Genomic DNA, 14,160 nt, shown 5'->3' with positions numbered 1-14,160 from the left:
AAATTCGTTTAATCGAACTACCGGAGGCAATATTAAAATTAGAGGAACTCATATCTTTTATTGTTAATTTAACCTACGAAGGTATTGCATATTTACGGGCTTCGAAAAGTTGAGGTTACAGTTTCCTCGTTTGCAGCTCATCTTTTAAAAAGTCTTCAACTATTTTTAGATAGATTGGCCTTTTAATTTATAATTTATTTTTTAAAATGTATAATTTTATGTATAATTGTGTTAATCCTATAAAAACAGCCTGAGTTTTTATTTCATGTCGTATGCTTAGCCTTCTTACAAATTACTCAAACATAGATTCAATTTTTTGTTGAATTGTACGTACGAATTTTTCCAAATCCCAATAATTGTTGAACTCGTCAGAAATGCCAAATAATATTAAATTTCGTTTACGCGACTCTTGTTCCAAATGTTCAACTTTTTTTATTAAGTTTTGTATTTAGACATTAATACAACACACTTTCTTTGATATCAACTATTAAATTACTTTGTTTATTTGTGGATGTCACTTTTAGTTTCTTGTTTGAATTGTATTTAGAAATCCATGGCCTTTGAATCCATTTTGTGATGAAAATAATAGGAAATGACGTACAAGTTATTTCTAATCAAACACTTTCACTGAGTTGAGCAAGCACCTCACGGTAGTATTGTTGATTAATTATAATCCATATTTTCATCCGTTTTGGACGTGGAAGGGCGACCCAGGCGGTCATCAACACTTCTCGGCCGTCTTGGAAACGCTTGAACCACTCAAAAAACTTGCGCACGTGATAAACATTCATCGCCATAAACTTCTTTTAATAAAAGATAAGTTTCAGTAGCGGTTTTACCCAGTTTCATGTGAAATTTCACGACAATTCGTTGCTCTACTACAATGTGTAGTATCATGTTTACAGCAAAACAAAACTAACACCTCTTACACAAAACGACGGTTCCGGTCAGACAGATTTCTCTACAAACACGTGAGACGCTGCAATCGAAAGAGAAGGGCTTTACGCTGCACAGCTGTTGGCGCATGCATAGTTCTTCGTCGTAGCAGCATTAGTCTCGTTATTTAATAGCCACACCTCGTAATTCTTAACATCTTCTACCGCTCTTTTTTTTTTTTTTTAATTTATTTATTTTCACAACTGCAGAATAATTCTGCATCAAGTGAAGCTGATACAACATGATACATAGAATACATACATGAATACATGAGGGGAGAATTCACCCATTGGTGAAACTCCCAAAGTGGTACAGTTCACTATTGTACATTGGCTCTTACTTCATTTAGAAGATCGCGTGGCCACCTGCGCTTCAACCGCCTGGGAGGATTTCCTGGTAGAGTGGTAAGTTGAGCTACTAGAGGATTGGGATGTGAGGTGATTGATGTGTGGAATTTAAAGTAACGGGATCTTACAGCTTCAGAAACATAGGGAACAAGGAAATCTCGGTGCAAGGTATGATTGGAAACAAAGTAAGGAGCATTAGCGATTCTACGGAGAGTTTTTGACTGGAAGGATTGGATTCTGTAGATATTGGAAGCTTTGGCTGAGCCCCAAAGTTCCATTCCGTAAGTCCAGGCAGGTTTTAGTATCATAGTATAGATAAGTCGTTTATTCTGTAGAGAGAGTTTAGATCGCTTGTCAAGAAGCCTAGAGAGAAGTTTGTATCGTCTGTTCAGTTCTTTCCGTTTGAGTCTAGTATGTGGATTCCAGGTTAGGCGTTTGTCCATGAAGAGTCCTAGATACTTAACACAATCTGTTGTGGGAAGAGGAGTGAGGTTTAGGTAAACGGGTGGAAGGATAGTTCGCCTTAGGGAGAATGTAATGTAATTACATTTATTTTCATTAATTTTAATTCTCCATTTCTTTAGCCAAGGCTCAAGAGATTCTATATGGGATTGGAGGAAGCGGTAGGCAAGGACCGGGTCTTTATGAGGAGAGAGGATGGCCGTATCATCGGCATAAGTAAAAAGGAAGGTACGAGGATTGGTAGGAATATCAGCAGTGTATATGGTGTAGAGTACAGGCCCAAGGACACTTCCCTGGGGAACACCTGCTCGAACTGGTTAACAAGGAGAGTAGGAATTTCCACAGACGACACTAAATAAGCGTCCAGTAAGGTAAGATTGAAGGATGAGAAAATATGTAGTTGGTAGGATGCTCTTGAGTTTGGTTCTACCGCTCTAGGAGAACTATCAGAAACATGGGTTATAAATTTTGCAGTCTAAACTAGACATATTTTAGATTATATTTGGGGCTTGTGCTTTTTTAACTTCTTTAAATAGGTTAGCATAAAAGGGGCTCCTAAGTTCTGAGATGTGTATTGGGCTTAATTTCTACTGAGAGAATATCGCTGTAGATAGTCCCTTGTATAATTAATCTTCTTCAATTTAAAAAATTCTTGTTTGTAAAAGTTGCTTGAAAATCTAATAATTAAGGAGCTTCTTAATAAGAAACTTATAGAATTTCAAATTCGATAAATATTTGCAAGGAATTCAACCCTTCGAATTGTAGTTTTAATTCATTATTTCTTTCATTAGATTTATATTTTCATCTTTCAAACTATTAATATCTTATTGTGCTTTTTAAAATGTCAAGTACAATTAGTAAATCTTGAGATTGATAAAAAACTTTCAATTAAATAACAGTGTTAATCATTATTAATCAAAGTAAAAACACACAGAGCTATCGTATAGGTCTTACCTGTAACACGGTTCAAAGCCAACTGTGTTTTTTAAGCATACAGAAATTACGATAAAAACACTGTTCTGCTCTTATAATTGGTTATTTGAGACTATAATCTTATATTTTCTGTCAATCTATTCCAGAATTGCTTCATTTTCCAGCGTTTTTTGAATCACATATAATGAAATAAGAACGACCGAGTCTATAATATCGAACTCTGCTCTAATAGCTGGTTTTAGAAATTATAAAAAAATCATTCTTTTTAAATGCCAGAATCTCTATTTTTCAGTAGTTTTTGAAGCATACATTATGATGTAGGGTAAAGTCGGGTGAGATGGCCAATCGGGAGAGATGGCCAACAGCCGAAATGTCGTCCGACGGCGTTGCGTGACCTCTCCAGCGATGAACCTTCATGTCTGACTACAGTGAGTTCATTTTGGTCTACGTCAAAGCGTTATTAATTAACTCAGAGAATAAAAACATTATCGCCTCAACAAAAAATTTTATGATAGTTGCATATTGCGTGCTGCAGCGAATGTATGTGTCGAAATTTAGTGTGGTTTTCTACATATTAGGAAAGTACAGTATACATTAATGAATCCTAACTTCTAAAACTGTCAAAAAGTACGCGTTGAGTTATGTTTATCATGATGGCCATCTCTTCCATAGCATTCGGGACAGATGGCCATCAAACAGTGGGGATAGATGGCCAATTATTTTTACTTTTTTTCTGTTATAGTTTGGCTCAGTTTCCAATTCACTGCAGAAAAATGCCAATTACGCATAAAAGATAGAATACTAACCGCGGAAATTATACTGAAGAAAATTTGAGATCGTATTAACCTCACACCCAACTGTCGTCTCTGCAAGAAAACGAGCCAAGTCTGTTGTCACTTTATTAACTTCTCTCGAGCACATTGCTATTGTGAAAAACAGAGTTGCAAAGAAATCCAAAGCTATAGACGACCATATCTGTAATTTCCAGTTCTGCTCATATTAGGTAATTATTTGAGACTATAATCTTATAAATTTATAACAATTTATCACAGCATTCCCTTATTTTCCTTTAGTTTTTGAACCACTTATTATTATGAAATAAGAAGAAGAGTTTGCTCTTATCAGCTGGTTATCAGAAATCAAAAATCATTCTTTTTGGGACAATCAAGGCCGAAATTTCCATATTTTTCCATGGTTTTTCAAGCTATTATATAAAATAAACATAAGCCTTACTGTAAATATCCAGCCCTGCTCATTTAATTGGTTATCTAAGATTAAAAATTACTCTATTTCGGTCATTGTAGTTATGAATTCAAATTTTTTCTAAGATTTAATGAGCAAATAGTAAAATATAGGAATTTTTACGCAGTCTATAGTAGTTAGTAAAACTCATATAAATGATTATATAAGGCTAAACTCAATTTTTAGATGATCTAGGCCGAAATGATGACCTGTTCTGGTATTTTTTTAAGTTTTTATAATTAATTAAGTTCAACACTTTTGTAACATTAACCCATGTGCGACTAAATGGTAATTTAAGATTAAAATAAGTTTCTTTCAGACGATCTAGGCAAAAATTACAATCTATTTCAGTAATTTGAAGTCTTTATTTTAATATAAAGACGACCAAATTCATAACTGTGAGCTCTGCTTATGTAAATAGTTATTTGAGATTATCATCTTCCTTAATCAATCAATTAATACCAGCATTCCGTCTTTTTCTAGCGTTTTTAGGTTTTTATAATAAAATAAATACGACCAAGTCTGTAACATCCATTTCTAGTGTTTTTTTTTAAGACTATAATCTTATTTTTTTTCAGTCAATCTTTTCCAGGAATCCGATTTTTTCCACTGTTTTTAAGCATATGTGATTATTTAAGACTAATTCTGAAATATTCAAATTTGCTTATGTTTATCGTTTTGAGATATTATAATCTTTCTTTTTTGGTCAATCTAGGCAAGATTCCGACTTTTTTTTTAAGTTATTGTCTTATTTTTTATGCAATAAGTGCGACAACAGCAGTGCTCTAATGAATAGTTATTGGAGATTAAAAATCTCTCTACTTCGGTAATTCCAGGCCAGGGAATCCGATATTTTCCACTGTTTTATAAGCAATTGTTATGTAGGAACGACGATTCAGTCTGAAAGAACCAACCTAAGGAATAGTTTTATTGAGATCTACGCCCGAATTCCAACATGTTTCAGTATTTTTTTAAGCAAATATCTCAACGAAAGGACGTCCAAGTCTATAAAATCCAGCCCTTCTGTAGTAAATTGTAATTTGAGATTAAAATTACCTTCTTTTTTTATGGTTATCCCTAAAAAGTCGTTTAACTTTGATAGATGAGTGAACTACTAGCGGAATTTTATCTTAGTTTTAAACGGAAATATCGTCGCATTAAAGAAATATCAACTTATCTTCTTGATAAAAATAATTATTTTCCTTGTCATTCTATTCTCCCATTACTCTGTCCACTATCAAGCGAAATCAATTGTAATATATTTTATTTTGATGATAATTATTTTTTAGGCACTATTATATTTTTTATAAAATACCTACATTTTTTTTTTCTGAAATGAACTTTAAATAATTAAGAAAATCGCAGCATATGATAGGTTTATATATGATTGAAAAAAAGGGTCACGTGGACTAGCCAACCAGAAAGCAGAGAGAGAAAGTGAGTCTATAGCTGTATTGCAATTTGCCATTATATTTATGATATTGAATGTATCAGGAGATAAAAAGAAATAGGAGCTATTTTTGTGATTACAGAAACTATTACTAGATTGCTCTACCAACTAGACAAATATAATAACCTCCTGTTAAATTAAATTTATAACTTTAAATGTAAATAATATTAATTTTGATTTATTTATTTTTTTAGGTATACCAGGATAAAAGTAAGTGAACTTTTAATTATTAAAACAATTCCAAAAATTATAGGAAAATTAGAAAGTATCTCTTTATAAAAAAAATAAATTTTATTTATGACGCAAGACATAGAAAATCTATGACAATGTTTTCTGGAAATTTTCTTTTTAGTGATATTTACAGTTTGAAGTTGTGAAAATTTGAAAAAATGAGATGATGCACTGACATTTGCTAAATAAAATGCACTCTTTTTTGGCAAAATACTATACCTAAAAAAATTAAACTTTAAAAATCTCGACATAATAATCTATTAATTAATATAATTTCACCCAACAAACAGGAGAAGCCTCAAAAATAATCAAACCATTATTATTAATAAAACTACATCTACCAACTCGCTCATAAACGATATTCGCTAAAAAAAATTAACCAGAGAAACAAAGACAATGCCCAATTTTAATAAAACTAAAGAATCGCACGGCCGTTACATATTTAAAGAAAAAAATCCCGCTCAAAACCAACCCTTTATTAGCAACTGAAAAATGGCCAATCACCAATGATCTGACGTATACGCAAACAACTAACTATAAAAGAACCGTTAAATCTTTAACAGATTAAAAAACAAAAATAAAATTCATATACATAAAATAAAGAACTGTATTAGACTGTATAACCTCCTAATTTTAATAAAATATCAGCTAAAATTGCTATTCCGGAAATAGGAGCTTTTGGAAGAGAAGAAATACAAAGCTCTTGAAATTCAAAAAAGTATTGGAAAATTAGAAAGTGCCGGAATTAGGACTTTTCCAGTGATTATTAAGCAAATATTATGCAGAAAGGGCGCTCTAAGTCGGTAACATTCAGACCTGCTCTAGTAAATGGTTATTCAATATTAAAATCTTACTTTTTCAGACAATCTGAGCCGGAATTAGGACTTTTCCAGTGATTATTAAGCAAATATAATGCAGAAAGGGCGCTCTAAGTCTGTAACATTCAGACCTGCTCTAGTAAATGGTTATTCAATATTAAAATCTTACTTTTTCAGACAATCTGAGCCGGAATTAGGACTTTTCCAGTGATTATTAAGCAAATATTATGCAGAAAGGGCGCTCTAAGTCTGTAACATTAAGACCTGCTCTAGTAAATGGTTATTCAAGATTAAAATCTTACTTTTTCAGACAATCTGAGCCGGAATTAGGACTTTTCCAGTGATTATTAAGCAAATATAATGCAGAAAGGGCGCTCTAAGTCTGTAACATTCAGACCTAATCTAGTAAATGGTTATTCAATATTAAAATCTTACTTTTTCAGACAATCTGAGCCGGAATTAGGACTTTTCCAGTGATTATTAAGCAAATATAATGCAGAAAGGGCGCTCTAGTCTGTAACATTCAGACCTGCTCTAGTAAATGGTTATTCAAGATTAAAATCTTACTTTTTCAGACAATCTGAGCCGGAATTAGGACTTTTCCAGTGATTATTAAGCAAATATAATGCAGAAAGGGCGCTCTAAGTCTGTAACATTCAGACCTGCTCTAGTAAATGGTTATTCAAGATTAAAATCTTACTTTTTGGGATAATCTGAGCCGGAATTAGGACTTTTCCAGTGATTATTAAGCAAATATAATGCAGAAAGGGCGCTCTAAGTCTGTAACATTTAGACCTGCTCTAGTAAATGGTTATTCAATATTAAAATCTTACTTTTTGGGATAATCTGAGCCGGAATTAGGACTTTTCCAGTGATTATTAAGCAAATATAATGCAGAAAGGTCGCCCCAGTCTGTAACATTCAGACCTGCTCTAGTAAATGGTTATTCAATATTAAAATCTTACTTTTTCAGACAATCTGAGCCGGAATTAGGACTTTTCCAGTGATTATTAAGCAAATATTATGCAGAAAGGGCGCTCTAAGTCTGTAACATTCAGACCTGCTCTAGTAAATGGTTATTCAAGATTAAAATCTTACTTTTTCAGACAATCTGAGCCGGAATTAGGACTTTTCCAGTGATTATTAAGCAAATATAATGCAGAAAGGGCGCTCTAAGTCTGTAACATTCAGACCTGCTCTAGTAAATGGTTATTCAATATTAAAATCTTACTTTTTCAGACAATCTGAGCCGGAATTAGGACTTTTCCAGTGATTATTATTCAAATATTATGCAGAAAGGGCGCTCTAAGTCTGTAACATTCAGACCTGCTCTAGTAAATGGTTATTCAATATTAAAATCTTACTTTTTCAGACAATCTGAGCCGGAATTAGGACTTTTCCAGTGATTATTAAGCAAATATAATGCAGAAAGGGCGCTCTAGTCTGTAACATTCAGACCTGCTCTAGTAAATGGTTATTCAATATTAAAATCTTACTTTTTCAGACAATCTGAGCCGGAATTAGGACTTTTCCAGTGATTATTAAGCAAATATAATGCAGAAAGGGCGCTCTAGTCTGTAACATTCAGACCTGCTCTAGTAAATGGTTATTCAATATTAAAATCTTACTTTTTCAGACAATCTGAGCCGGAATTAGGACTTTTCCAGTGATTATTAAGCAAATATTATGCAGAAAGGGCGCTCTAGTCGGTAACATTCAGACCTGCTCTAGTAAATGGTTATTCAATATTAAAATCTTACTTTTTCAGACAATCTGAGCCGGAATTAGGACTTTTCCAGTGATTATTAAGCAAATATTATGCAGAAAGGGCGCTCTAAGTCTGTAACATTCAGACCTGCTCTAGTAAATGGTTATTCAATATTAAAATCTTACTTTTTCAGACAATCTGAGCCGGAATTAGGACTTTTCCAGTGATTATTAAGCAAATATTATGCAGAAAGGGCGCTCTAAGTCTGTAACATTCAGACCTCCTCTAGTAAATGGTTATTCAATATTAAAATCTTACTTTTTCAGACAATCTGAGCCGGAATTAGGACTTTTCCAGTGATTATTAAGCAAATATAATGCAGAAAGGGCGCTCTAAGTCTGTAACATTCAGACCTGCTCTAGTAAATGGTTATTCAATATTAAAATCTTACTTTTTCAGACAATCTGAGCCGGAATTAGGACTTTTCCAGTGATTATTAAGCAAATATTATGCAGAAAGGGCGCTCTAAGTCTGTAACATTCAGACCTGCTCTAGTAAATGGTTATTCAAGATTAAAATCTTACTTTTTCAGACAATCTGAGCCGGAATTAGGACTTTTCCAGTGATTATTAAGCAAATATAATGCAGAAAGGGCGCTCTAAGTCTGTAACATTCAGACCTGCTCTAGTAAATGGTTATTCAAGATTAAAATCTTACTTTTTGGGATAATCTGAGCCGGAATTAGGACTTTTCCAGTGATTATTAAGCAAATATAATGCAGAAAGGGCGCTCTAAGTCTGTAACATTTAGACCTGCTCTAGTAAATGGTTATTCAATATTAAAATCTTACTTTTTGGGATAATCTGAGCCGGAATTAGGACTTTTCCAGTGATTATTAAGCAAATATAATGCAGAAAGGTCGCCCCAGTCTGTAACATTCAGACCTGCTCTAGTAAATGGTTATTCAAGATGAAAAATTTGTTTTTTGGGATAATCTGAGCCGGAATTAGGACTTTTCCAGTGATTATTAAGCAAATATAATGCAGAAAGGTCGCCCCAGTCTGTAACATTCAGACCTGCTCTAGTAAATGGTTATTCAAGATGAAAAATTTGTTTTTTGGGATAATCTGAGCCGGAATTAGGACTTTTCCAGTGTTAAATAAATACATCTGGTTTACACTTATTCATTTTCATGAAAAATATACGAATTTTTAGTATTGGACGATTAGAAATGCTATTTCAGTGATTTAATAAAAAAGAGCTCTAGGGACAGAAAGTAAAATAGTGATTATGTAACAAGTATTTGTCGAAAGAGATCTGTTATTTTAATGAGCAATTAAAACAGTAAAAATTCATCAATCTTCTCAAGAGAAAAATTAAAAAAGATATAAATTCTTAATAATTATTAAAACTGTCCGGTAGGACAGTTGTATAAGGGTTGACCATCAAAAACTGCACGAAAAAGCGTAACGTTGAAAAACACCCAACTTTGACAATTTTTTTCTCTTTTTCTATAAAAGATACAATTCCCAAATTTTCTTTAAATCTTACTCCAAACCCTCCTTTATAACTGTAATTTTTTTGCAACCACCCAGATCTAATAGGTTTCGAGAAAAAAGTTGCCGAAAATGAGCAAAAACGGCTTTTTCAAAAAATGTTCTTGTTCTTGTTGTTCTGGTTGTTGTTACCTTTTTTGTAAACAACGTAGCGCCTAAACGCGCGAACCGATTTTCATGAATGAGGTGTCATTCGATACGGAATTTTATGTAGAGGTGCTTTTTGGGGGTCGCGATGCTGTACATCGAATGGGAGAGGAGTTAGCCCCCTTTATGTAAGGCCCCCTCCAAAATTATTATTACTAATTACTCTGTAAATCTTGGCTCGATTTTGATAAAATTAGGTAGGGTGATAGGGTTAGGGCTCCCCTACGTAACATTAAAGCGACGATCAGCTCTTACACTTTTTAAGGGGAAGTATAGCAATCGTTGCAAATTATCGACACGTGAACCGATTTTCATGAATGAAGTGTCATTCGAATCGAAATTTTGTACAGATTTGCACTTTAAAAGTCTCGAAGCCGTGCCTCATAAGGAGGGGAGTTTGCCCCACCCAAATAAGACTCTTTCTAAAACTATTATTACCAATATTTCTATAACGCTTAGTCCGATTTTGATAAAATTCAGCCCGAATATGTGGTTAAAGCTCCTCTACGTGGCTGTGAAGTGCCATCTTGCTCTTACACCTACTAAGAGAAAGTACTGAAATCGTTTAAATTATCAAAGAGTGAACCGATTTAAATCAATGAATTGTCGTTCAATTAAAAAATCTTTCCTCTTTGCCTTTTAGGGAGAAGGACTGCAATCGTAGTTTATTTTTCTTACTCCTCTTAAAAGGAAGTACTGAAATCGCAGTTTAATTTCGCTATTTACGTTCAAATACCTTCCTATTTTATTCATAACGCTTTTTCAAAAAAATTGTTATTGAGGATGGTTTGGGGGAACGCAACTATAATCATTCTATAAAAAGATCTCTCCAGTGGTAGTTACGGTTCCGACTTAACACCTTCTCAGGTTATAATGATAGAATTGCTTATTCCAAATTTTAAAAAAATCTGTAAAGAAGATATGTAACTTTGTAAAATAGACAAAAAGGAAAATCTATCCAAAAGGTACAAAAATCTCCTTAACAAAAACTTACAGTTTAAAATGTTAAGTATAAAGGTTGATTAAACGCCTTTTGTCGGTTTAAGTTCATTCTTCGATTAATGTAATTGTTATTAAAACTGTCCGGTAGGACAGTTGTATAAGGGTTGATCGTCAAAAAGTCCACGAAAAAGCGTAATGTTGAAAAACACCCAACTTTGACAATTTTTTTCTCTTTTTCTATAAAAGATAAAATTCTCAAATTTTCTTTAAAATATGGGGCAAATCCTCCTTTACGCCCGTAATTTTTTTGCAACAACATAGATATAACAGATTTCGAGAAAAAAGTTGCTGAAAATGAGCAAAAACGGCACTTTCAAAAATTGTTGTTGTTCTTGTTCTTCTTCTTGTTGTTGTTGTTGTTACCTTTTTTGTAAACTGCGTAGCGCCTAAACGCACGAACCGATTTTCATGAATGAGGTGTCATTCGATTCGCAATTGTAGATGCGCCTTTTGGGGGTCTCGACGCTGTACATCGAATGGGAGAGGGGTTAGCCCCCTTTATGTAAGGCCCCCTCTAAAATTATTATTACTAATTTCTCTGTAAATCTTGGCCCGATTTTGATAAAATTTGGTAGGATGATAGGGTTAGGGCTTCCCTACGTAACATTAAAGCGACGATCTGCTCTTACACTTGTTAAGAGGAAGTATAGCAATCATTTCAAATTATCGAGGCGTGAACCGATTTTCATGAATGAAGTGTCATTCGAATCGAAATTTTGTACAGATTTGTACTTTAAAAGTCTCGACGCAGTGCCTTATAAGGAGGGGAGTTTGCCCCATCCAAGTAAAGCCCTTTCTAAAAGTATTATTACCAATATTTCTATAACGCTTAGTCCGATTTTCATAAAATTTAGCACGAAGCAGTAATTAAAGCTCCTCTACGTGGCTGTGATGTGCCATCATGCTCTTACACCTACTAAGAGGAAGTACTGCAATCGTTAAAATTATCAATGGGCAAACCTATTTACATTATGAATGAATTGTGTTCGATTCAAAATCTTTGCCTTTTAGGGAGAAGTACTGTAATCGCAGTTTATTTTTCTTACTCCTCTTAAGAGGAAGTACTGAAATCACCGTTTAATTTTGCTTTTTACGTACAAATACCGTCCTATTTTATTCAAAACGCTTTCTCAAAAAAATTGTTATTGAGGATGGCAACTATAATCATTCTTTAAAAAGATCTCTCCAGTGGTAGTTATGGTTCCGACTTATCACCTTATCAGGTTATAATGATAGAATTGCTTATTCCAAATTGTAAAGCAGATATGTAACTTTGCAAAATAGACAAAAATGAAAATCTATCCAAAAGGTACAAAAATCTCTTTAACAAAAACTTACAGTTTAAAATGTTAAGTATAAGGGTTGATTAAACGCCAAAAGGTACACAAATCAGCGAGTACCCAACATTTCATTCATGCTTAGCTGATATAATTGAAGTAATTTTGCTGCATTAACTTTTTCTTCACATTTTTTTAGAAATTATTAGATGTCACAGACCCTTATGCTGGCCACATCATTCATAATATTATTTTGTTATAATTATGATAAAATGTATATTATATCTTCGTTTTTAAATAGGTACTTTATTTTAACTCCATTTCAAATTATTCTTTGGATTTATCTTTAATATGCCCTTTATTCTGAGTAGTCACATATACATTCATGTTAAAGTAGAGAAAAACAAAGTTAGAGTCAGCTACTGTTTAAATTTGAATCACGGATTTAACAGAATATTTCAGTCTTGAATTCGTCTTACCGAAATATTCGTGAGCACAAATAACTCACTGTTAATAACAAGTAGATTATTCAACAATTATTCATTTCTCAATAAATTGTAATTTAATTCAGTCTCCCTAATTTTACTTACAGTAAAATACTGGAATAATTAGCTGCCCTAAAAATATGCATATCTTATTTATTTTATATTATACAACATTGTGAGAAGAACAGCTACATTGAGAGTGTAATTGAAACTATATTATTTGCGATAAAGCCAGATAATTATTACCTATTATTATAAACGTTTGACTACTTCATAAAATAACAATTACTTTAATCGAAGAATGAACTTAAACCGATGATTTAAAAAAATAAATAAAATAAAATAAATAAATGAAATAAACAAAATCATTGATGTATGTTGATATAAGCATTTTTTAAATAAAGGTTTTGAATTTTTTAGCCTCATATTTTTATTTTTTATTTTTTATAACGTTTTTCTTTTTAACCTGTAATTAATAGTTTGATTATTATAAATAACTAGATATTACAGTCAATCTACAGTGCTACTTGAACAAATATTTTGTAGATGAAAATGGCCAGCATAAGGCAAAGTGACATCTAATAATTTCTAAAAAAATGTGAAGAAAAAGTTAATGCAGCAAAATTACTTAAATTATATCAGCTAAGCATGAATGAAATGTTGGGTACTCGCTGATTTGTGTACCTTTTGGCGTTTAATCAACCCTTATACTTAACATTTTAAACTGTAAGTTTTTGTTAAAGTTGTATGAAGTAGTCAATCGTTTATAATAATAGGTAATAATTATCTGGCTTTATCGCAAATAATATAGTTTTCTTCAATTACATTCTCAATCTAGGTATTCATACCACAATGTTGTATATATGTAATATAAAGTAAATAAGATATGCATATTTTTAGGACAGCTAATTATTCCAGGATTTTACTATAAGTAAAATTAGGGGGAATAAATTAAATTACAATTGAGAAATGAATAATTATTGTTGAATAATCTACTTGTTATTATCTGTGTATTATTTGTGCTCACGAATATTTCGGTAAGACGAATTCAAGACAGTAGCCTACTCTAACTTTGTCTTTTTCTACTTTAACATGCATGTACGTATATATGTGATTTATCATAATTATAACAAAAAAATATTATAAATGAAGTGGCCAGCATAAGGGTCTGTGACATCTAATAAATTCTAAAAAATAACTTATTAATGAAAATTAATGCAGTAGAATTACTTGACTATTAATGAAGTATTAATGAAATGTTGGGTACTCGCTGATTTGTGTACCTTTTGGCGTTTAATCAACCCTTATACTTAACATTTTAAACTGTAAGTTTTTGTTAAGGAGTAATTTTATTCAATTGTTCATAAGAAATATTTAATGACATGAATATTGCAAAGCATTCGGATTAAATCAAACTTTAGAGAACTTTATTTTTTGGTTAGTAGGTGAGACAAATGGACGTACAGACTACCCGATTAATGTTTGGATAAGTTACTGAATATACGAGTATAATACTAAGTTAACATTTTGGAGCTTTAAAATAAAAGATAAGCTTCAGTGGTGGTT

The 14,160-nt window shown here is 32.4% G+C and overlaps 1 protein-coding gene across 7 annotated transcripts in view; it reads left to right on the top strand.

The window, feature by feature from the left end:
* LOC141459325 (uncharacterized) overlaps nt 1–14,160 on the top strand; it is a 799,141-nt gene that overhangs the window by 177,009 nt on the left and 607,972 nt on the right. For 6 of the 7 annotated variants that reach the window (XR_012461442.1, XM_074138280.1, XM_074138274.1 and 3 more), the window contains one exon: nt 5,565–5,580. The exons of the other annotated variant lie outside the window; for it this stretch is intronic. Coding sequence is in view for 5 of the 6 variants with exons in the window: in XM_074138280.1 (XP_073994381.1) it covers nt 5,565–5,580 (16 nt within the window). In the remaining variant the exon portion in view is untranslated. The remainder of the gene's footprint in view (nt 1–5,564; nt 5,581–14,160) is intronic. 7 annotated transcript variants of the gene reach the window in all.

The sequence above is a fragment of the Rhodnius prolixus genome, unplaced genomic scaffold (assembly GCF_049639745.1).
Source record: "Rhodnius prolixus isolate KJV_2025 unplaced genomic scaffold, Rpr scaffold_11, whole genome shotgun sequence".
Classification (NCBI taxonomy): domain Eukaryota; kingdom Metazoa; phylum Arthropoda; class Insecta; order Hemiptera; family Reduviidae; genus Rhodnius; species Rhodnius prolixus.
Note: the sequence above shows the minus strand (reverse complement) of the source record. Positions and strands in the feature narration are given on the sequence as shown.